General features: G+C 45.0%; 2 protein-coding genes across 6 annotated transcripts in view; one reads left to right on the top strand and one right to left on the bottom strand.

The window, feature by feature from the left end:
• Nucleotides 1-25672, bottom strand: part of CARS2 (cysteinyl-tRNA synthetase 2, mitochondrial) — a 52931-nt gene that overhangs the window by 26647 nt on the left and 612 nt on the right. Inside the window, exons 1-2 of one of the 5 annotated variants that reach the window (XM_085898542.1) lie at nt 25365-25672; nt 3424-3669 (exon numbers count right to left, since the gene is read on the bottom strand). The exon at nt 25365-25672 is cut by the window's right edge and continues 12 nt beyond it. In XM_085898542.1, coding sequence (XP_085754668.1) covers nt 3424-3638 — 215 coding nt within the window. In that variant the 5' untranslated portion in view covers nt 3639-3669; nt 25365-25672. Of the gene's footprint in view, nt 1-3423; nt 4028-4324; nt 4441-25364 lie in introns of those variants that run through there. The other 4 variants (XM_085898544.1, XM_085898545.1, XM_085898546.1 and 1 more) reach the window with 4 other exon arrangements.
• Nucleotides 25584-25672, top strand: part of LOC147018654 (inhibitor of growth protein 1-like) — a 113325-nt gene continuing 113236 nt past the window's right edge. Inside the window, exon 1 of the mRNA XM_085898552.1 lies at nt 25584-25672. This exon is cut by the window's right edge and continues 1 nt beyond it. The gene's annotated coding sequence lies outside the window, so the exon portion shown is untranslated.

Here is a 25672-nt window from a genome sequence, read left to right as displayed (position 1 = left end):
CACCAAAGGTGGAAGGATGGTACGTTTTCATTCCTGTTTATCTGTCTGTCTGTTCGTGAGCAGGATATCTCAAATAGTTATGGATAGACTCGGACGAAACTTGGTGGACAAGTTATAGACGGATTCGGATGAAACATGGTGAACAAGTTGGGTGCAATTATGGTGGACAAGTTATAGATGGATTCGGACGAAACTTGGTGGACAAGTTGAGTGCAATTATGGTGAACATTATAGATGGATTCGGATGAAACTTGGTGGACAGGTTGGGTGCAGTAATGGTGGACAAGTTATAGACGGATTCGGATGAAACATGGTGGACAGGTTGGGTGCAATTATGGTGGACAAGTTATGGATGGATTCGGACAAAACTTGGTGGACAAGTTATAGACTGATTCGGATGAAACTTGGTGGACAAGTTACAGACCGATTCGGATGAAACTTGGTGGACAAGTTACAGACTGATTCGGATGAAACTGGTGGACAAGTTATGGACAGATTCGGATGAAACTGGTGTAGTAGATAGTAGAAAAATCGTGCAAATTATGATACAAGCATCAAATTTGGCATTTCTGTTCTGCAGGGCTTTCTGATCAAATCTGCCCGATTGGCCATTTGAAAAAAAATAAAATAAAAACTTCAAATTCTTGGCTGAAATTCTTGAAGCGCAAGTGAACATCCCAGACAGAGAACCAAGGGGAAATGCAGTCATCATTGATGGCTCAGCACTTATCAATGCCCGACCTCCACGCACTTCAAAGATATTTGATGACTATGATAAAGAAGACATCATCCCAAAGGTGGAATCCTATGGTGCCAGGTATGAGAGGGTGGACGTAGTGTTTGATGTGTACAAGAAGTCAAGTCTGAAGTCCGAGGTAAGGTCGAAAAGGGGGCAAGGAATCAGCAGAAGAGTGACAGGAACCAGTAAGACCCCAAGTAGGGAGCTTTCTTCGAGATGACAGCAACAAGACTGAGCTGTTTCACTTCCTTGCGGAAAAGATGTGTGAAGCACAGACGACAAGCACAGTCATTGTCACAAAAGGAGAAGATGCCATTAGCAACACAAGGAAGTCACTGGATGCTGTGTCTCCATGTTGTCATGAAGAAGCTGACACTCAAATGTTTGTACACACCAGGGATGCAACGACGGATGGTAGCAAGTCCATCATCATTAAGGCTAATGACACGGACGTACTAGTCATAGCAATATCTGTACTGCCATCCTTACAGGAACTCGGTCTTGAGAACATGTGGATTGCCTTTGGCCAAGGAGCCAAGGTGCGGTGGATTCCAGTCCATGAGGTAGTTTCTGCAATAGGGCCTGAGAAAGCTGGAGGGATCCCATACTTCCATGCGTTCACTGGATGTGACGTCGTGTCTGCCTTCCGTGGTAAAGGGAAGAAAACTGCATGGCAGACTTGGAACGTCTTTGATGATGTTTCTGAAACATTCACCAATCTCAGCCAGCATCCAACATTGATTCGTGATCTTGACTTTTTTTTTTTTTCAAATTTTTCAAAATTTGGATTTTCCAATAGCCAATCAGGCAGATTTGATTAGAATCCCCTGGAGAACAAATGTGCCAAATTTGATGTTTGTATCATCATTTGCACGATTCCTCTCAAAAATTACTGTTATCTGGCCCACTAAACTTGGTGGACAAGTTATGGACGGATTCGGATGAAACTTTGTGGACAAGTTATGAACAAGTTATGGACGGATTCGGATGAAACTTGGTGGACAAGTTATGAACAAGTTATGGACGGATTCGGATGAAACTTGGTGGACAAGTTATGAACAAGTTATGGACAGATTTGGATGAAACTTGGTGGACAAGTTACGGACAGATTTGGATGAAACTTGGTGGACAAGTTACGGACAGATTTGGATGAAACTTGGTGGACAAGTTACGGACAGATTTGGATGAAACTTGGTGGACAAGTAACGGACAGATTTGGATGAAACTTGGTGGACAAGTTACGGACAGATTTGGATGAAACTTGGTGGACAAGTTACGGACAGATTTGGATGAAACTTGGTGGACAAGTTACGGACAGATTTGGATGAAACTTGGTGGACAAGTTACGGACAGATTTGGATGAAACTTGGTGGACAAGTTACGGACAGATTTGGATGAAACTTGGTGGACAAGTAACGGACAGATTTGGATGAAACTTGGTGGACAAGTTACGGACAGATTTGGATGAAACTTGGTGGACAAGTTACGGACAGATTTGGATGAAACTTGGTGGACAAGTTACGGACAGATTTGGATGAAACTTGGTGGACAAGTTACGGACAGATTTGGATGAAACTTGGTGGACAAGTTACGGACAGATTTGGATGAAACTTGGTGGACAAGTTACGGACAGATTTGGATGAAACTTGGTGGACAAGTTACGGACAGATTTGGATGAAACTTGGTGGACAAGTTACGGACAGATTTGGATGAAACTTGGTGGACAAGTTACGGACAGATTTGGATGAAACTTGGTGGACAAGTTACGGACAGATTTGGATGAAACTTGGTGGACAAGTTACGGACAGATTTGGATGAAACTTGGTGGACAAGTTACGGACAGATTTGGATGAAACTTGGTGGACAAGTTACGGACAGATTTGGATGAAACTTGGTGGACAAGTTACGGACAGATTTGGATGAAACTTGGTGGACAAGTTACGGACAGATTTGGATGAAACTTGGTGGACAAGTTACGGACAGATTTGGATGAAACTTGGTGGACAAGTTACGGACAGATTTGGATGAAACTTGGTGGACAAGTTACGGACAGATTTGGATGAAACTTGGTGGACAAGTTACGGACAGATTTGGATGAAACTTGGTGGACAAGTTACGGACAGATTTGGATGAAACTTGGTGGACAAGTTACGGACAGATTTGGATGAAACTTGGTGGACAAGTTACGGACAGATTTGGATGAAACTTGGTGGACAAGTTACGGACAGATTTGGATGAAACTTGGTGGACAAGTTACGGACAGATTTGGATGAAACTTGGTGGACAAGTTACGGACAGATTTGGATGAAACTTGGTGGACAAGTTACGGACAGATTTGGATGAAACTTGGTGGACAAGTTACGGACAGATTTGGATGAAACTTGGTGGACAAGTTACGGACAGATTTGGATGAAACTTGGTGGACAAGTTACGGACAGATTTGGATGAAACTTGGTGGACAAGTTACGGACAGATTTGGATGAAACTTGGTGGACAAGTTACGGACTGATTCCCAAGAGAAAACGGACATTTAAATTAGTGATTGAAGACGCACGTTTTCAAAATGCACACAATGGTCCGAGTACACCTTATACAGGACACTATGACGGGTAAACAGTTTCATAATAAATGTACTTCGCTCGTTATTTTCGACAAAGAGAGTTCCGAATTCGGACACATCGTACCAAGTGGCGGTCTTGGGTCGCGCAAGCAGCAGCGGTCGTCGATCTCTGCTCAAACTGTTATGAACCACGATGCCCGTTGGCCATCCCACTGGCTTTACCCACGGTATTCGCGACGTCCTCAGCTTCTCTCCCGAGCCAGCCTGTCCCGCAGACATGGAAGCGGGTCTCCAAGCTCGCCACAGACGCTTTGGGAACGACGGTCGCCATGGCAGCATGATGAGGCCTTGCTAATCGAGCCAAAGGTCCCTGCACGCACGAGTTATGCGAGACAGGTTATCGTCACGCCGACAGAGAACGCGACACGATGCTTATACACCGCCCTAACCCCTCGGATAAAACTTGTACACTACTTGATGTACATATTATATCGCTAAGTACGCTCGTTGGTACTTTTTTTTTCATTAGTAATCAACATTATTTTGCACACACACATGACTTTGTGAGTTCTAAAATCGCTTAACGAGGTCACTACAAATGAAGAAATAAAGTACTGTGCAACAAATCGATCGCAACCATCTTTTTTTTTTTTAAATCGATTAACGAAAGCACGAGGAGTAGAGTCAAGTGTTGAAAAGTGTCGTAAAACCGTCCCCCGTGGAGTCCACGAACGTGTGTCGGGGGGAGGGATTGATGTTTGTTTTGATTATTATTTAAACATCGCCTCTCTGATTCACATGAAATAATCCTCAAAGAACCTCGTCGATAATGATGTTGAAAAAGTCGACGTTTGTCACAAACACACAAAAAAATCTTTCTTAGTGTGATATTTAATTTATCATCGCGCATCGGTGGTCCGGAGGGTATGTGCGCTGAATGCAGGCCCGGTTCATGCCTGGACACACGCCAGATTTGTTGTTCAATGTTTACATATTACGTACGCGAAACTGCGGGATTTCCTTACTTCGACGTTTCGTACGTTATCCCGTGTCCTCCTTTTTTCTCCAACTCACCCCCCCCCCCACCATCCAGCCTTCTTTCCGTTTCTCACCAATCCCTCCTCGCTCCTCCACAATTCACATAACAACCAGACCCGGTAGTGTTATCGTTAAGAGCGTCCGTTCTGAATCTAGGAGGTCGGAGGTTCGAACCCCGGGGCGGAAGAGTCATACCAAAGACTTTAAAAATGGGACGTTCAGCATTTCAAAAAGGATCGAGTGTGCACAAACAACCACGTGTTGGGAACAATAGCGCAAGCTTGATGGGCCGACAATGGCCTCCGACGTTGAAGTGTATTTTCAGGACAGTCATATTTATTTACTTGAACAATAGAATACTTTGTGGCTGGTAGGATAGCTGAGAGGTATGCACACTCGCCTCTGAACGATCTCGCCTGGGTTCGAATCCCGACACAGCTATAAACTACCATCCTGGTGTTGCACAGGCAAGGAAATTCATCAAGGGCTAAACGGAGTGTGTCGTCTGCCAGCCTAGTTTGCTGTTGGTGGACGTTAAAGATGTCCTGGGTGAAGAGGAGGCGAATTATCACCGACACCCTGAACGATTACAACTTCCTACCTGGGATGCAGGTAAGAAGTGGTCTGGTGCTGTTGGAGGGTCCTCAAGACCAGGTTCCATGGTCCTCTTGGCAGCAACTCCTGCACTAATCAACAAATTGAACATGTGGTTTGTATGTTTCATGTGGTCGGCCTTCTTTGTTTGAGAATGGCAACCGACATGCAGCATACTTTGATTTGGCTAAAAAAATAAATAAACCAATGTCACCCTTGCCAAAAGGTGACCACGTGTGACTTCTTAAAGGTCACGCTGAGGTGAACAGAGCTGCTATCCACCAGGAGCGACTCCTTGAGGAATATTTGTCTACGAGAGATTCCGATGAGAATCGTTCTACAGAGTAACCATGAAAAATATGCTTTTGCCTCATAACGTCACCAAATGACGTCATAATGTCTCAAGCTTGACATATCTAGAAAGCACTCATCGAGGTGTTCAATTTGAGGTACTATACGATATGGTTCCTAAAACTTGAAAATTTGACCTTGGGGTCAAATATGTTTGACCTGAGGCGCTAACCATGAAGGTCAAGGCCAATCGCCACCAAAAATTAAGCAGCTGAGCGCCAGACCATGAACTATATTCCCATGAAGTTTGAAGACGATCCGATCAAAATTACTCAAAAAATAAGGGTTTCGTCGACTCCCCTGATTTGCGACAAAGTGACCTTGACCTTTGACCTTGACCTTCAAAATTTTATGTGCTGAAAGGGACCTCTATAGGCCTCTGATATGCGAAGTTACAAAAATTTCCAATGATAACTGTGCTCTGCAGAGTGATTTATACGTGATTACAGACCCAAAAATAAAAAACATATGAAGGTCAAGGCCAATCGCCACCAAAAATTAATCAGCTGAGCGCCAGACCATGAACTATATTCCCATGAAGTTTGAAGACGATCCGATCAAAATTACTCAAAAAAATAAGGGTTTTGTCGACTCCCCTGATTTGTGACAAAGTGACCTTGACCTTTGACCTTGACCTTCAAAATTTTATGTGCTGAAAGGGACCTCTATAGGCCTCTGATATGCGAAGTTACAAAAATTTACAATGATAACTGTGCTCTGCAGAATTTTTTATACGTGATTACAGACAAACAAACAAAAAAAATACATACAAGCTGACTAACATATCTTGCAAAAACTTCGTCTTTGGCAAGATAATAATTTCCATACAATGTCGAAGCTCGTGGAGTAGCTAGAACACACAACTGATCAGGGTGTAACAGAACAAAAGGAACAGTAAAAAAGAGAGGGGAATGGATGAGGGACAAAATATAGCAAGACTTGGAGATATAAGGGATGTGGAGAGGACGAGGATTAGGGGAGGAAGACACACGGGACGGGGTGGACAAGATGGACACAGCCAAAAACTCGAGGACAAGGAAAAACTGGAAACTTGGAAATAGGTGGGCAAGGTGAGGGTTGATGGGTGTGGAAAAGATCATGGTTTTGGATTGGGGATGAAAATCTGAGATGGTGGTGAATTACTGTCTTGAAGACCTGGATGGAAGGATGACATTGAAGAGGATGTGGAAGTTGATTTCACAGGTGGGGGGGGGGGGGTGAAAGATGGACAAATGAGTGGAGCACGAGTGAGTGATTATCCTAGATTTAGGTAGTTTCACCAGAGGGGGGTTGATGGTGGACTGCGTGCGTACTGCAGAAACCTGGGGGAAGGTGGGGAGGGAGGCCAAAAGAAGGCAGAGGGTGCAAGACCAGAAAGGAGGTGGTGTAATACTGCAGAGAGACCAGGTCTCTGTTTGTTTATAAATGGCCAGACCATGTTTTTATTTTATCTATTTTTTTTATCTGTTTGGGTTTTAACAAACGACCAAAAGTATCAATTTCAGTGAAATTCCAAAGTACAAAATTCTCGTGATTTCTTCTACATTGAGAGAATAATTTTAGACAGTAATTAATGAAGTATTTACATGTGTGAGTATTTTACAGTTTTAATAAAAGCTGTCTGCAATTTTATGTCTTTTTCTTACATAATACTTAAAATACATAATTTTATCAGCCAAGCCTGATGTTGGTTTAACTGTTAAGGTGGCTGTCTTAAGGTCTCAGGGTCTCGAGTTTGAACCCCTGTTGTGCCGTGAACAAACACCAGATGGATTGGCTCAGCCTGTCATCCTTCAGAGGTTGGCAAAATAAGTACCAGCTTACTGGAAAGAGGGAGCACTGTATCAGTGGCACAGCTCTGTTTCCAACAATGATGACCAGTAACCACAGGCTTCAGATGAAATAATAATAACCAGCAAATAATTAATTTGCCATAAGCATTATTGTGGTTTTTGTAAAAGGATGTTTTTCTCCAAAAATTGCAATTCATTAATTTTTGCATGAATGGCTTTCATGGTTTTAATTGAATCTCTTACACAAGTTCTATTTACATGTCGTGTACCCTGTACGAGGACTTCACTGAGGCATGGAAAACGAACCGAAAACAGTGCTTTCTGTACATGCACCATATGTATGTGTGCGTTCCTTTTTTGAGTTCCAAGATGGCCAGGCGACGGCTTCACGGTTGTGTGCACGTTCATTGGCCAAGCCTCCATCGAGTTGCTTTCACAGAGATCAGTGGTGGAGACTGCGGGCGTTTGTCGTCGCAACCCGTGTTAACCAATAACAATGGACGGAATCGAATATTTTTTTGCAGTTACCATAAACACAATTTAATTTTCCACATTTAAAGAAAGACGCAGATGACAAAAACCCTAATCTAAAGTAATTTATAAATCAAAAATTCGGAAATGTTCTGCGACCCTCCCACAGGTCTGGTTGTCGTTAAGGACGCGGAGACTGCCTGGAAACCGATAAACCACTTCTCTCGCTCAGCCGTTTCTTCATGACTTGAAATCGATGAACTCGTGTAACTTATAAACGTCTGAGTGCTTAAATTTGAGCAATGTCATCATTAACAACGACTAACGTGTCATCCGAACATTTGTATACACAGGTGGCTTGATCGAGAGGAAGGAACGAGGTATTAAAACTCGAAGTATTATTATTACCTGAGGATTCAACTGCCAATTTGAGTTGTGATTTTAACACCTTTTGAGGCTGTTTGAAGATGATTAAAGAAAAAGTTATTTGAATGTTTCCTTTCAGAGGAAAGCTCAAGGAAGTCCGCAATGAGGGAAACTCACTTGTGCTCGATGGGATGCTGAACGGAGGGAAGGTGACAGTACAAAGAGAGAAAGAAAAAAACAAACATTTGGGATCCGAAGGGATTGTCCTCCACGACGTCTGCCTTTACAGTACATAAAGCATGCAGTTGAGTTCCTGAACTGAGTAGTGAACAGTCACGACCTCCTTCTTAATTCTCCCACCCTTCTGTGATTGAACCTTTTCCCACATTTTTAGCTCAACTGCACTTTAGTCAGGTGAGCTTATGCAATTGAGCAGTGTCCGTATCTGAGTGAGTGAGTGAGTGAGTCAGACGAAGAATAAAATAGAAGGTAAGTAAGGGTTAAAAAAGAGATGCATTAATCTGAGTCATGAAGAGTTAGAGGTTGAAGGCAAAATGTATAAAAAAAATCGAGTTATCGACTTCTCCTCACTGCTAAATGTTGATGACTTTGTCCAGTCTAAGTGGTGTATTCGTTAAGTGAACGGTCGTCACCACATGGCCGCTAGTCACCTAGTGACTTCTTCGGTGTCATATGCAAGGACGAAGACCAGTTACTGTCAGATTGTCGTATGATGGGGCAAGGTGCCATGGTCGTGCTGCAATTGGATGTCCACGAGTTACTATGTGGTGAGTGGTCGAGTGCTTGATCTCACAATCCCTGTATACTGGACAAGCAATCTCTGGGTATTCACAAATGAGGGTGTCATCACGTGAAGGAGTTGTAGCTTTCACGAACATAGGGCTGATGGAGAGTGTATGATTGATGATTTCATGCACAGCAAGGCTCATTATGGTGTCAATGAGCTTGTGAAGTTTGATATCCACTAGCAGGCAAAACTGGCAAAGAAAATCAGCCCCGATGATGGGTGTAGACAACTCGGCAACCATGAACACCCATCAAAATACTTGTCTCTGTCCAAGATCCAGCATTAAAGATCTCTCCCTGTATGCGGTGATGGGTGAGTGATTCACTGCCTGCAGCTGGATTGATGTAGGCTGCCCTTTGCTTTTGTGAAAGGATGGTAAAATACTCACTTCAGCACCAGTATCCATGAGAAAGTTGGTATCCCTTGCCTTGTCGGTTATGTAGAATAGGCAACTAGATGTGTCAGTGCCATGCTGACTTGTCACCGCGAGTCGCTGGCGTTGGAGTTTCCCTGCTTCGAAGGGTGGGACTGGTATGAGCATGGGCTGATGCATTTATGAGCCTTCTCTCCATGCTTCCAATGGTACCAGCACATCCGTTTGGCATGTTGGTCAGTGCTTGAGCTGAGATTGTGTCCTCTTGATCAACTTCTAGATGGACCACACCAATGTCTTCTACTCCTCTATCTTTCCACCTGTAGTTGTGTCGTAAGAGCTTGTACCTGTCTGGTCAAGTTCTCAAACTGGGTGGACAAGGCACAGACTTGGTCTGGTTGAGGTGCAAGTTGCTGTTGTGGTTTTGAAACTACTCCCATGTGCATAGTGGAGGCCAAAGGAGAAGAGACTTCCATGATCTTGTCGGCGAGGCCCCCCAGTTGTTCGACGTGAACAGCCAATTTGTTGAGGCCAGAATCAGTTGGAAATTCGTGGGAAGTCTCTGGAGAAACAGCTATTTTTAGATGGAATTCTCCAATGTATTGTCCCCAAGCAGCTGTCTCATTCTTCACAAAAGCTGAGAGGGTTTTCTGTCACTAAGCTTTTCAGAAATGAGTAGTTGGTGTAATATCTTTTGCTCTGAAGCTGAGGTACACCTGATGAGCTCAGCCTTGAGTTTGTTATAATCTTCTGAGGCTGGAGGAGAAATTAGGATGTCCCTCACTTCTTGCGCTATTTCTGTCTGGAGAGATCCAACAACATAGGCGAAGCATGTATCCTGGGTGGTGACATGCCTGGTCAGGGACTGTGCTTCAACTTGTGCAAACCACAACGTGGGATCATTGGGCCAGAAGGGAGGGAGTTTTAAACCAATGGCTGCTGCCGGTGATGATGGTATCTCAGCAGATGCACCTTGGTGGACGTTGTCGTCGGACTTAGCTTTGACATACACGACCAGTAATCACGTCAAGGTCACCAATATAGAAAATAGAGTTATCGACTTCGACTCACCACTTAAGGTTGATGACTTCTCACCAAAAGGTGTTCGATGCTAGTAGTCCCGTGGTTGAAAGGAGTGACAACCCACTGAAGATAGGGCCGTGACATGGCATATTGTGCAAAGCTCCATGAGTCGAGAGAAGAAAAGCGTCGCTGAAGATCGGGCTGCGAATGCAGTTTAACTCCAGTGAACTCCATTGAATTCCCATGAACTTTTGTTTAACTCCAATGAAACTCAAGTCTGTGAATCATTTACATGATGGTGCAAATCGCATTCTGTCAGGCAGGGAAGCGTCGCCACACTTCCATTCAAGCCTTCCTCCACGCCACTCCCCTGAGTGGGAGGTCCAAGAGCCGGATGGTAGTGTAGGGCAAAATGATTGTTTAGAAACCAGATTTTAAAAAAACAAACCATACCTACAATATTGCCATTGGTTGGACAAGTAAATGGAACAAAGTGCATGATGTAAAAGTACCAACAAATTGGCACCGATGAAAAGTACACAACAAACTGAAAAAGGTAAATCATTCCAAAGTCTAACTGTATAGAGAATGAGAGGAGATGTGTGTTGCTGCATTCTACAACTATACAGGCTATCCAGTGATTGTCACACATTGAGATTGTTACAAGGATAGAGTTGGTAAACAAGCTCGTTCCAATTAATCTCTTAAAAATAATCGCAGATTTGCATATAATTGTTTTTTTAGCGACAACTAAAATAGATATTTGGATCTATTTTAGATCTTTTTTATTTTAGATTTTAGATATTTTAGACAACTAAAATAGAGAGGATGTTGATTTCATGGGCCACAACAGTGAGAGCACAAAGACATTTTCTCATAACTTGCTGGCATAGTATAATGTCAAACATCCAATCATCAGCAAGATCATGTTATGCATCATCGCAGTAAACATCAAATTCTTCCTCTTCTCCGAGTGCCTGATCTCTGATGATTAGTTCAGATTCAGACCAGGTCATTCTACCCTGAACATGCTGCTTTTGCTCTCCCAACAATGGATGGAGGCCCTCAATATCATGTGAGATCAGGACCATTTCTCCAGACATACGGTATCTCGAGCATTCAATAGAATCTGGCACCTCACACTGCTCTCCAAACGCTGATTACGGCATCCAAGGGCAACTCCACACGTGGCTTAGTGAGTTCCTCTAGTCTCATAGCCAACGTGTAGCTTTCAGCAGGTCCTTTCATCTCCTCCCTGTCAAGCCTGGAATGCCACAAGTGTGGTGTTCTGGGCCCTGTCTTATTCCTACTCACACTCACTCTCATGCTCTGGAACATCCACTTTATCTCTTTGCTGATGAGTCCACCCTCTGTCACAACATCCCCCACCCTTCCGAAAGGCAGACAAAAGCCTCAACCCTCTCTAGATTCCTAGATGGAAACACGAGCTGGTCAAACACTTGGAATGTCTTTCAATCTTGAGAAATCCCATGCACTCACTCTCTCTCTCTCTCAGAAAACACCATCCGGCAAACCCTCCAATCTACTTTCTTAACAATTCTCTTGAAGAAGTTAAGTCTCTCAAACTATTGGGTCTCACTATCAGCCAAGATATTTCTTGGGCAAACCACATTATTAAGTTGATCTCCAAAGCCAGTCACCGACTGGCCATCCTCAATCATGCAAAGTCATTCCTTGGCACACCTGAACTCCTATCCACCCACAAGACCTTCATCCACAACTTGATGGAGGACTGTTCTCCCCTTTGGGCTGCTGGCACCTCTGCCTCACACCTTGCTGAGCTGGACACTGTAGAAACCAAGGCCTTTGAGAGTCTCCTGTGATGAAACTGAGTCTATGGGCCTATCACTTTCACATTGTAGACATGTCAGTGGTCTCTGTCTTTTCATAACACCATTAATCTGTAATTTTAGTTTCATCCAAAAGCAAACAATAAATATCAACTTTTCACTCTCTCCTCTTTCAATGTGTTGGGAAATGTCCACTCCATCAGACTTTAGAGTTTCTTTTTGAGCACTCAAGTCAATAGTATGCATTGTAAATAAACTTTTAAATGCAACCATATCTGAAATACGTTCTTATGAAGCCCCCTCTCCCCCCCCCCCCCATCCAGGAGAGATAGGAGAAGACATTGCTGTAGCAGGGTTTGTTTCCAAAATTGACACCCCCAATTTTTAATGGTACCACAGAGTTCCTTCGACCCTCAGGCATAGAAACTAAACTGATATTTAGAAATTTTTTTTCTGATCCTAACACTCCAAATTTTCAAACTGTATTAATTTCTGAGCTGTATGGCTGGCTGGAACTTTCGTTCCATCAACCATTCTTTTTTTCCAACTTCAGTGCCAACTCACCCCCCTCACCCCTCACTCTCAAAGCAACCATCCCACTCTTCTCCCTCCAAGCCTCCCTCTCACCTCTCTCAAAAATTCCCCCCTCACCTTTCTCCCACCTTTCATCCCCCTCACTCATCCTTCTCAAAGTTGCACCCCCTCTCATCGACCAAGCTGCCTCCCTCCACTGCCCTCTCACCTCCATCTCTTCACTCCACCTCCTCAAATCCTCAACTTCCTTCTTCCTTGTCTCTTGTCCCCCCTCTCCCCCAGCACCACAGAGCCTTTTCTCCTCCTCATTCGCCACACTCCCCTAGCTATATTGCAATACCCCACACTCTTTCAACAACCCTCCTTACCTCCCCCCTCGTCCCTTGTCCCACCCTCCCCCTCCCCCTCCACCCCCTGCACCCAAAGCCTCCTCCCCTACCTCTTCATTAAAAGTGTGGACCTCAAATATCCGGGGCCTTTGCTCAAACCTTTCAGATCTTTCCATACAGGTTGCCACTGACAAACCAGACATAATCTGCCTAACAGAAACTTTCCTCCCCCAAGACGTGTCTGATTCCCAAGTATCTCTCCCCAGTTACTCCCTCCTCCGGTATGACAGACCTGAGCCTCGTCCTGGTGGAGGTGTTGCTCTCTTCATCAAAGACTCTATTCCTCACTCTCCATGCACTGCTCTCACTCCCCCACACCCCCAAGAATACTTGTGGCTACGGCTTCCCCTCCACTCCCACCTCATGTTTATATGTGTACTGTACCGTCCACCGAACAGTGATGACTCCATCTACACCTCACTATCCGAAAACATGGACCATCTTCTATCTTCTCATCCAAACTCTCTCTTCCTCTTATGTGGTGACTTCAATTGTCATCACGCCAGTTGGCTTGGTGTGGGTACCTCTCTCACCTGTCATGGCACCTCAGCAAAAGCTTTCTGCGACTCATTAGGACTGACTCAATCGGTCAACTTCCCGACCCGGATCTCAACCAATGGTACTCCATCTCTTCTGGATCTGATTTTGACAAATTTCCCTGACAATATCTGCTGCTCTTCCTCTGCTCCAATCGGTTCTTCTGACCACGTCCTTGTCAAAGTGGACATCTCTCTGGCTGTTATCAGAGAACCACCTCACCGCCGTCGAGTCTGGCATTTCACTCAAGCCAACTGGCAGGGTCTCCGAGCAGCCATCAAACTTACAGACTGGTCTCCTATCACTACTTTCTCAAACATCAACTCATCCTGGGAATTCTTTCAAAGAAACTTGCTCTGCCCCATGCACAGATTTATCCCCTCTCGTGTTCAGTTGTCCGATCCTTCCTCCCACCCTTGGTTTACTGAAGCTTGTGGCGAGGCAGTTGTCCTGAAACAACTTGCCTTTGCCTCATGGAAAGCAAACCGAACTGAGGGCAATCTCAGTTCCTTCCATAAAGCTCGGAACAAGTGTGTATCTACCCTCAGGAGAGCCAGAAAACAACATCTTTCTCATCTCAAGTCTGAACTCTCAAACCTCTCTCCCTCCTCAAAATCCTGGTGGCGTTTAATCAAAGCTGTTTCTGGTGTATGTTCTCCCTCCCTCCCCTCCCTTACCTCAAATGGCCGCACTGCTGATAACGCACGTGATAAAGCTGAATGCCTAAACTCGGTGTTTGCAGCTAAATCTTGTGTCCTAAACCCATCACTTTCTCTAGCCACCTTACCCAGTCGCACCCAACTGTCCCTGGACTCTGTGTCCTTTTCTCCTGACAAGGTGGAGAGCTTGCTGTCAAACCTCGACTCAGATTCTGCAACCGGTCCAGACGGCATCAGCCCACGTGTCCTCAAAGCCTGCTCTTCTGCTCTTGCTCACCCTCTCTCTGTTCTATTCACCGTTTCATTTGCCCAAGGTCATCTGCCATCTGCTTGGAAATCTGCTAACATCACTGCCCTGCATAAAAAGGTGCAAAAACAGATCCCTGTAACTACAGACCAATCAGCCTTCTCCCAATCATCAGCATGGTTATGGAATCCATCATCGCTTCAGACATGAAATCCTTCCTCTTCTCCAATTGCTTGATTTCCGATCATCAATTCGGTTTCAGACCAGGTCACTCTACCCTGGATATGCTGCTTCTGCTCTCCCATCAATGGATGGAGGTCCTCAATGCCAGACAGGAAATCCGAGCCGTATCCCTGAACATATCACGTGCTTTTGACACAGTCTGGCGCCCTGCACTACTCGCCAAACTCTCTTCCCATGGTATTCAAGGTCATCTCCACTCATGGCTCGCAGACTTCCTCTCCTGTCGCAGTCAACGTGTGGCCCTAAATGGAGTTCTGTCATCCCCTCTTCCTGTGCAGGCTGGAGTTCCTCAAGGTAGTGTTCTGGGCCCTGTTCTTTTTCTGGTTTTCATCAATCATCTCTCCAACTCTGGAAAATCCTCTATTTCTCTTTGCCGACGACTCCACACTCTGCCGTACCATCTGTCATCCCTCAGACCGGCAAGCAGCAGCTTCTTCGCTCACTGCAGATCTGGATAAAATCACAAACTGGTCCAACATGTGGAACATGTCTTTCAATCCAGACAAATCTCACACTCTCACTGTGTCTCTTCGAAAGGACCGTTTAGAAACCCCCCCCCCCCATCCACTTTCTCAACAATCCTCTGGAAGAAGTCTTTTTTTTCAAGCTTCTGGGTCTCACTATCTGCCATGACCTTTTCCTGGGAAAGTCACATTTCCAACCTCGCCTCAAAAGCCAGTCGCCGACTGGGAATCCTCCGTCGTGCAAAGTCCTTCCTCGGCCCTCTTGAGCTCCTGACCACTTACAAAGCTTTTGTCCGTAGCCTGATGGAATACTGCTTTCCCCTCTGGGCTGGTGCTCCTGCCTCTCACCTTTCTCGGCTTCACGCTGTCGAAACCAGGGCATTTAGGATCATCGGCATCTCCCGCAATGAAGCTGAGTCTTTGGGCCTCTCACTCAATCACCGCAGGTTGGTCAGTGGTCTTTCTATCTTCTACCGACTCCTCTCCAGCCTTGCCCCCCTGCTCTCTCTGCGATTTGTCCCCACCACATTTCCACAGGGCGCTCAAGGTCTGCCAACAACCTCCTTCTGGTAAAACTACCAAAATCACGAAGCACTGCTCATCTTCACTCTTTCATTCCTCTTTTTTCCCGCCTTTGGAATAAACTTCCTCACTCAATTCATTCCCATTCTTCCCTCCAGGCTTTCAAAACAGCTGTTCACTACCACCTCTTATCATCCCCCATCCAAATCCTCGATCTTTTCTACCCCCGATAATCCACCCAAGCCCACTTCCTTCAATTCCCCTGCTTTCCTTCCTGAAAGTCCCTGTAATGTCCATCTTCTCTTCGCCATGTTCCCCGTCCCATCCCCATCCCTCTCCCTTCCACAGTTCACCGAATGTGTCTGTTCCCCACTGTTTTGTCCCTCCCACTCCCGCCCCTCTTGTCTCATGCCCCCTTGCTGTGAGTTGTGTGTTAGCTCTCATACGAGCCTCGACAAGGTATACAAAAAAAAAAAAAAATAAATAAAAAAAAAACTTTCACAAAGAAATTTTGCATCAATAATGTGAATATAATGTATGCGGGTTAACCTATTTTTTTGATCTTGACCGAATTTTTAAGGTTATGACCTAATTATAGACATTGAAACATTTTCACCATAACTTGACTAAAGTTTGCCCGATCGGAACGAAATTTCCCTCCCTAGATAGCAAAGAGTGAGGCGCATTTTCGCATAATACCCCTCTGGGTTAAAGGTCAAGGTCTTTATTGGATTTCTTCTTGCAATCAAGAGCCTTCAGGCCATGTATCACTCCCTGGTTGATTGTGTGCTGAAGCAAAATTCAAATACTTGCTGATCCACAGGACAAGCCAAGAGCACACCGAGTTGTTCTGTGCAGTACGTACAGCCGGTGGAACAAACAACCCCACATCGAGACAGTTCACAGCTCTATATAAAAGGCTGTTGATTTGCCATGAGGTGGAGGGACAAGGAGGCAAATGTTTTGCTCAGGACAAGACTTGTGTCCTTCATGTGACCAGTAGATTCACCAAGGCAGCCACAGTTACTTCTGAAGAGCAGGATATGTTCTTCATAAGAAAGTACGATATGCAGATGCGTTCCCCAGATGATGAGTATCACGACTACACGGATGCCCCAACCTTTGTCCTCTCACTTTGTACCAGAAAGAAGTTAAAGTGTACATCGTTGGATATGTTGTAGGTGTGGCATCAAAGCGCATTCCTTGCTCAGAATGTATTGGTGTGTTGATGACTAGTCATGATGTTTTTACTGGAAGTCTGTTACAATGGAAAAACAGGGGTGGCCTTGTAGTACATGAGATGATGCCTTGACAAGTTTGTGTGGCGAGAGAGAAATGCATTCAGAGGTTTTTGAAGACAACAGATGATGCACTCCCAGAGTCTAAGGGGATTACTGCAGCCATCAATCACAGCAGCTGTGCTGAGTGCAGTCGCGACGCAAGGTGTGTTCGACCAACTATACGAGCACACACTTAATGGTTTTCCTGACTGTAATCATGTGCTCCTTCTCATCAAGTGTCTGGTGGCAGGCAACATCAAAATCCGGATGCACCATCTGGCCAAGCAGTTCATTGTGAAGATCACAAGGCCCAAAGTTCGCAAGCAGTCATCAAAGCTGGTTCTGTTCAGGCATCAGTGAACTCATAGAAACAGCATGTCAAAGGTAGAGTGATCTGGTCTGAAAGGAAATTGGTGATCGAAGATGAGGTTGTTGGAGAAAAGGAAGGATTTCATATCATCTGTGATTATGGATTCCATAACCGTGCTGATGAATGGAAGTAAACTGATAGGTCTGGAGTTGAGGGGATCAGGTTTTGCACCTTTTATGTAATGCAGTGCTGTTGGCTGATTTCCAAGCAGATGGAAGATGACCGAGGTTAAATGACGGTGAAAGGGGCAGAGAGAGGATGTGGAAGAGCAGCAGAGCAGGTCTTTAGGACACGTTAGCTGATGCTGTCCAGTCCAGTACCTTCGTCAGAGTCAAGGGTTGATATAACCTTCTCCACCTCCTCAGGTGCAAAAGATACAAAGTCCAGGAGCAGTTGGGTATGACAGGAAAGAATGGGTACCGAGAGTGAGTGGTTGGGGACACACAATTTGGAAGCAAACACAGAATTGAGGCATTTGGCCTTCTTACGAGTGGAGTCAGCTGTGGTGCCATTTGAAGAGAGGGAAGGGATGGAAGGGAACCACACTCCAGAGTAAGACTTAACAAGGCACCACCAGGTTTTAGAGAAGAGTGACAAGTTTGAAAGTTCATTCTTGAGGTTGGACAGATGTTGTTTACTGGCTCTCCATCCATCCATCCAATGGGACCATACTCTGTGCAGAGCATTGATGCTGCCTAAACAGTCTCCTTGGCTATTGGGTACAATCCTGGATGGGTCGCCACTCCGACACAGGACACCAGCAAGCTGGCACTTATTTGGCCAACCTCGGAAGGATGACAGGCAGAATCAACCCCACCTGGTATTAATTCAACAGCAGAGTGAGATTTGAACTCAGGATCCTAGGATCCCAAGCCCACCACCCTAACCATTAAGCCAACACCAGGCAACACCAGCCTCTCCCATTGGATGTTATCTCCATTTCGATTTCAGGAGGTGGGAGGAAGTTCTCTCAGAACTCAAAATCTATTGGGAACTAAAACATCGATCAACAGTGACAACTTTTCCTTTTTGTGTTTGAGCACTATACCTGGACGCAATGCTTTGTTCGCAGTGTCCACACTTGATGGGATCATGTTGTCATACCTGAGCATTATATGTTCATCATCAAGGATCGGATCTGTTTTGTGTTTCCATGATTGTTCTGGGACAGGAATGTTGAAATGTTTACAGATGTGCCGGTGGATTATTCTACAGACGCTGTCATGTCTTTCTTTGTACAGCTGTTTCGACATGAGTTTTTTACATTCCGAAAGGAGGTGACTGGTACTTCCTGTTTCTAACAGACAAAACCTGCATTTGTCTGATTGGCTCAATCCTACCATTTTCTAAAAGGCATTAGTGCAGTGTCCTTGGTCTTGAGCATTTATGACTCATTCTCCATCCCAATTAATATGACCTTTTCTTAGCCATTCCAAAGAGCCTTCCTTGTCGATCCCTATTCTGTCAAGCTCTTTTTTAATCTTCCTGCTCTTTTGTCATTCTCCCATTTGTCAGAGTATATCTGCTGATATTTCTTTTTTTAGTTTTCCGTTTTACCTCTGCCACCGAAGGTGAAGAGGTTATGTTTTCACCCCTCTCTGTCTGTTTGTTTATCTGTCCGTCTGTCTGTGTGCAGGATATCTCAAAAAGTTGTGGATGGATCTGGATGAAATTTGGTGGGCAGGTTGGGTGTGTGACCAGGACAAACTGATTAGATTTGGGTGAAAATCCAGATCCGGATATGACTACTAGAATGTTTTCAGTGATTCTTCACCATTGAAAGATCGGGCCAAAAATGAGATACATCATGATATCTCAACAAGTTGTGGACGGATTCGGACAAAACTTCGTGGACACATTGGGTATGTGACAAGGAAGAATTGTTTCAATTTTGGTGAAGATCCGAATCCGAGAATTTTCTAAGTGATTCTTCACCATTGAGAGATAGGGCCAACCGATATATAGCACGATATTTACCTCCGCCACCAAAGGTGAAAGAAGTTATGTTTTCACCCCTTTCTGTGTGTCTGTGTACAGGATATTTCAAAAAGTTGTGGATGGATCTGGATGAAATTTTGTGGAAACGTTCAGTGTGTGGCAAGGACAAACTGATTAGATTTTGGTGATTAGATTAGATCTGACTACTGGTATTTTAAAGTGATTCTTCACCATTGAGAGATTGGGCCAAAAACGATACATAGCCTGATATTTCAAAAATGTATTGATTGGGCCCGATATGTTCTCGTGGATCAGACATTACATGGTGGAGTTATGCGCTCTACCAAGTGTCCTAGTTAACCTCCGCCATCTTCGAAGATGGATGGAGGTTACTGTTTTCACCCCTTTCTGTTTGTTTGTTTGTGAACAGTATTACGGAAAAACTCCTCGACGGATTTCGACGAAACTTGGTGGGGGGGGGGGGGTTAGGTATGGTCCAAGGATCATGGCATAAGATTTTGGACTTGGTCCCCCCCCCCAAAAAAAAATTGTTAGAGAAAAATGTTTTTTTTTTTGCATTTCTACATGTTTTAAGTGATTTCCAACCCCCCCCCCCCAATTTCCCCCCCCCAAAATAGAGAATTTTTTTTTTTTTGCATTTCTACATGTTTTAAGTGATTTCCAACCCCCCCAAAAAAAATTGTTAGAGAATTTTTTTTTGCATTTCTACATGTTTTAAGTGATTTCCAAGCCCCCCCAAAAATTTAGAGAATTATTATTTTTTTTTTTTGCATTTCTACATGTTTTCAGTGATTTCCAACCCCCCCCAAAAAAATTGTTACCCCCCAAAAAGCGAGGAAAAATCTTTTTTTGCATTTCTACATGTTTTAAGTGATTTCCAACTCCCCCCAAAAAAACTGCTTGAGAAAAAAATTTTCTTTTGCATTTTTACATGTTTTAAGTGATTTCCAACCCCCCCAAAAAAAAAATTGTTACCCCCCAAAAAAAGAGGAAAAAAATTTTTTTTTGCATTTCTATATGTTTTAAGTGATTTCCAACCCATCCCCCCAAAAAAAATTTTTGTTAGAGAAAAAAAAAATTTTTGCAACTTTTATTTCAACAAAATCTCGATTTTTTTTTGGCATTTTTACATGTTTTAAGTGATTTACAACCCCCCCCCCCCAAAAAAAAAATGTTGGAGAAAAGAACTATAACTGTCAGCACTGTTGACATCATATTTAATGAATAAGATATAAGGTTCACTTGAGTGACCCAGCAGTATTAGTGACAGAGGTTTTGCACTCTCCCGAGTGCTCCCCCTCTAGTTTGCACCTGTTTTTGGAAGTTTGTTGCTGAATGGATTAAGGATCCCATTTCTGGTTTGTTGTTTTCTTGCTGGTGTACAAATCTCATCCGATAATCTGTTGAGCTTTTCACATACTCCGCTAGTCCGACACACAATGTTCTGTGCACTTGATTAAGCTCCATCACAGCAGCTCTTCCTTCTCGTCTCTGTAAGTACAACCTCGGTATGCATTGGTTTTTGGAGAACATCTTGTGAACAGTTAGAAGTTTCCTTGTTTTGGTGTCTAAATTGTTGATCTACAATTGTGGCCAGTGTACAATTACACAGCTATATTGGAATACCGCACTGTGTTTATCACAAAGAGTATGCATGTTATTGCCAGGACCATGAAAAAAATTACAAATTCCTGTCAAATTCAACTGTAGCCAAACGTCAGGTTTAGTAAGCTGGTCCGTGAAAGGCTTTGGCCATAAACCTTCCCCGTGAGTTCCCACAAGGTGGGAATAATAGGGGCTGTTTAAAAGTAGTAGTCCTGAAAAGGACACACATCACCATTCATGTGCAGATTCAATGCAAAGAAATACAAGAGAGAATAACTATATGTGCCATGAGTGTTGCATTGTATAATGTATATAATTCTCATCATAGGGTTTTACTTTACAAACCATTTCAAAACTACAAAGGCACTCGGTAGAGCACATACCTCCGCCAGGCTGAACAGTTTATATTTTGTATCACACCAAAAGGCCGGATTTGCATTCAAACTTTTTTTCTTCTTTTTTTGCATCCACTGTCGAGGCTCGTATGAGAGCTAACACAATGAAACGCACAACAAGGGGAGCAGGAGACAAGGTGGGCAGGAGAGGGAATGAAAAAAAACAGTGGTGAACAGAGACATGAGGAGATCTGTGGAAGGGAGAGGGATGGGGTGGGATACACAGGGTAAACAAGATGGATACTACAGGGACTTTCAGGTCCTCATGCAACAGGGACTTTCAGGAAGGAAAGCAGGGAATTTGAAGGAGGTAGATTTGGGGTGGATTAGCAGGGGTAGAAAAGACTGTGGTTTTGGATGGGGGAAGACAAGAGGTGGTGGTGAACTGCTATTTTGAACACCTGGAGGGAAGAATGGGATTGAAGAGAGTGTGGGAGTTTGTTCCAAAGGAGGGGAAAAAAGAGGAATGAAAGAGTGGTGAGCAGTGATTCTTGATTTTGGCAGTTTTACCAGAATGGGGTTGCTGGCGGACCTTGAGCGCCCTGCGGAAATATGGGGGGGGGGGGAGAAAAGCAGGGTGGGGGGCAAGGCCGGAGAGGAGACGGTAGAAGACAGAAAGACCACCGACCTGCCTGCGGTGAGAGAGTGAGAGACCCAAAGACTCAGCCTCATCGTGGGAGATACCAATGATCCTAAATGCCCTGGTTTCCACAGCATGAAGCCAAGAAAGGTGAGAAGCGGGAGCATCAGCCCAGAGGGGAGAGCAGTACTCCATCAGGCTGCGGACAAAAGCTTTGTATGTGGTCAGGAGCTCAGGTGTGCCAAGGAAGGACTTTGCACGATGGAGGATGCCCAGTCGATGATAACTGTTTTTGGAGGCCAGCTTGAAAATGTGGCTTTCTCAGGAAAGAAAGTGGCAGATAGTAAGACCCAGATGCTTGAATTAAAGGATGTCTGGGGGGATTAGGGGGGGGTTCCAGACTGTCCTTTCGGAGAGACATAGTGAGAGAGTGAGATTTGTCAGGGTTGAAAGACATGTTGTATGTGTTGGACCAGTTTGTGATTTTACTCAGATCTGCAGAGTGAAGAGGATGCTGCTTGCCGGTCTGAGGGATAACAGATGGTATGGCAGAGGGTGGAGTCATCAGCAAAGAGATAGAGGATTTTCCAGAGTCAGAGAGATCAATGATGAAAACCAGACAAAGAACAGGGTCCAGAACACTGCCTTGAGGAACTCCAGCCTGGACAGGAAGAGGGGATGAAAGAACTCCATTTAGGGCCACACGTCAACTGCGACAGGAGAGGAAGTCTGCGAGCCATGAGTGGAGATGTCCATGGATACCATAGGAAGAGTTTGGTGAGCAGGGCAGGGTGCCAGACTGTGTCAAAAGCACACGATATGTCTAGGGATATGGCTCTGATTTCATGTCTGGCATTGAAGACCTCCATCCATTGATGGGAGAGCAGAAGCAGCATATCCAGGGCAGTGACCTGGTCTGAATGCAAATTGATGATTGGAAATCAAATTGATGGATTCCATAACGTTGCTGATGATTGGGAGAAAGCTGATTGGTCTGTAGTTGCAGGGATCCGTTTTTTGCACCTTTTTTATGCAGAGCGGTGATGTTTGCTGATTTCCAAGCAGATGGCAGATGACCTTGAGAAAATGAGAGGATTAATAGAACAGAAAGAGGGTGAGAAAGAGCAGTGAGAGAAAGAGCAGAAAGAGGGTGAGCAGATGTCAGTCCCATTGAGTCAGAGAAGTATTTTGCTGAAGTGCGATGTCAGGTGAGAGAGGTACCCACACCCAGCCAACTGGCATGATGACAGTTGAAGTCACCACATATGAGGAAGAGGGAGTTGGGATGAGAGGATAGAAGTTGGTCCATGTTTTTGGAGAGCAAGATGTAATTGGCGTCACCACTGTTTGGTGGACGGTACAACACACATATAAACATGAGGTGGGAATGGAGGGGAAGCCGTAGCCAGAGGCATTCCTGGGGGTGTGAGGCAGTGAGGGCAGTGCATGGTGAGTGAGGAACTGAGTCTTTGATGAAAAGAGCAACTCCTCCACCAGGACGAGGCTCAGGTCTGTCACACCGGAGGAGGGAGTAACCAGGGAGAGATACTAGGGAATCAGATATCTTGAAGGAGGAAAGTTTCTGTTAACTAGATTATATCTGGTTTGTCAGTGGCAACCTGTATCGAAAGATCTGTCAGGTTTGAGCGAAGGCCCTGGATGTTTGAGGTCCACATTCTTAAGGAAGAGGGAGGGGAGGAGGTTTTGGGTGCAGTGGAGGGGGAATTTAGGATGAGGGAGGGGGGAGGGAAGGAGAGTGTGGGGGATTGCAGAAGAGCTTAGGGAGAGGGCCAGATGAGGAGGAGAAAAGTCTCGGTGGTGATGGATTGTTGTACTGCGGGGAGTAATAAGGGAGGGGGCAGAGGGCAGTTGAAGATTGGAGGTGGAGTGATGAGGTGGAAGAGAGAGGATGGGAGAAGGAGGCACCTTTATGGATGTGAGGGAGGGCAACTTTTGGAATGGGAAGTGAGGGGGAAGATTGGATGGAGAAGGGTGAGAGGGGGAGAGTTGAGGGAGAAGGGTGAGGAGGGAGTTTTTGAAAAAAGGTGAGAGGGAAGCTTGGAATGGTAAAGAGGGTGAAGGTTGCTTTGCGAGGGAGGGTTGAGAGGGAGTGGAGACGATGAGAGCAAGCATGGCCAAGGTGCAGGGGGGCAATGGGAGAGGTGGGGAGAGGGGTAGAATGAGACTTGACAGAGGTATAGTGAAGAAGAGAGCGGACAGGGGGAGGTACAAGATTTGAGGGGTTGGGAAGAGGGAGAGGTGTGCTGAGAGGAAGGAAGGAAAATGTTTGTGGTGATGAGTGTACAATTGAGAGAGTGAGATATCTGTTAGGTTAGAATGGAGCCCACAGATGTTAGAACACCACACACTTTGGAACAACAGAGGAGCTGATACTGAAGCAGAAAACATTGAAGAGGTACCAAGAGCAGAGGTCGGATGAGGGGTAAGATGGGAGGGGTAAGGAGAGGGGTTAGGAGGAGGTAGATTTCAGGAGGCAGGGTGAATTGTCACTGAAGTTGGAAAAAAAGGACTTGAAGCAAAGTCTAATTGGCTTATTCTTGTCACCTAACGGACTCATCCACCAAGTTTCTTCTGAATCCATCCACAACATTGAGGTATCCTGCTCACAGACAGACAAACAGGGGTGATTAATTATATATATACACAAGACAAGAGCTCTGACATAGGTCATTTGGTCCATCATGCCTGCGTTTCATCTTAACCACATAAATTCAATCAATCAGCTCATTGAATTAATTTCACAGGGAAGGGGAATGGGATCAGAGAAATGAACGCACGACTCTCCCGACAGCACATTCACCTTTTAAATCAACCTTATGGACGTCACAATCACTGATCCTTACCCAAGGTACTTTGCAGTATTGCTGATGTCAATTTACCCCTCTATCCCCAATTTTTTCCAGGTACCTATGTCCTGTAATTCCAGTTTAAACCCCATCTCCTGTTTCTGATGCCACGACCTTTCCTTGTTATCTACTCCCTGAGTGAAAGACCGTTCTTTCTTCTTCTTTAATCTACGTATGTTAGCCCCTGGTCCAATCACCGTCTATTCTGCACTTATTTTATCTCTACCTTTCATCATCTTAAACATCTCCATCATATCTCCTCGTAACCGCCTCCTTTCTCGTGAATATAGCCCCGTCTCCTTGAGCCACTCCTCATAGCTGAGTCTCCCTCGGCCCGGAATCAATCTCGCAGCCCAACGCTGAACCCTCTCTATGGCATCTACGTCCTTCCGGAACTGTGGTGACCAAAACTTCACACAATATTCTCAATGTGGCCCTCACTAAATTCCTGTACAATGTCAGCACCACCCGTTTCGATTTATAAATGACCCCCCTCCGAATACAACCTAAAACCCGATTTTCTTCACCGATCGCAACCTGGCACTGTGCTCTACGTGCCGACTTCCCGTATCTAACTTACATCCTCCCACTAAACCAGTTTACAATCCAATTAACTACCTGACCAGCCACTCCACAAGCGCTCACCTTGACTAACAACCTCCGATGTGGTACCTCATCGAATGCCTTCTTTAAGTGGAGATATACTTCGTCCACTGCCTTTCCCCTCATCCACCCAACCAGACACTGCTTGAACATAGAATTCCAAGAACCTTCGTTGAACGTTACCTTCCTTCAGTGCACCGTTTTGTTCCATCGCCCGGCAAACGTCGCCGACCTCATGGGATTAGCGTCATCCGACCCGCCGACAAAACGGAGCGGGACGTGATGCGCCTCGAGCTTGTCGTACGAGGGATCCGCAGCGAACATTGACTGCGTCTCAACGCTTGTTGTAAGATTATGCAATTCCTGTCAGAGGCCGTTCCTGCGAGATCGACCAGTCGTGACGTCGGCGGTCACGTGCTGCGCTGACGTAGGAGGTCACGTGCTGCGTGACTCCGCCGACGGAGGCACGTTTCCTCGTTTTTCCGCCGGTT

This window comes from Eptatretus burgeri, chromosome 10 (genome assembly GCF_056783735.1).
Source record: "Eptatretus burgeri isolate ZD-2024b chromosome 10, Ebu_testis_v1, whole genome shotgun sequence".
Lineage (NCBI taxonomy): Eukaryota > Metazoa > Chordata > Myxini > Myxiniformes > Myxinidae > Eptatretus > Eptatretus burgeri.
Note: the sequence above shows the minus strand (reverse complement) of the source record. Positions and strands in the feature narration are given on the sequence as shown.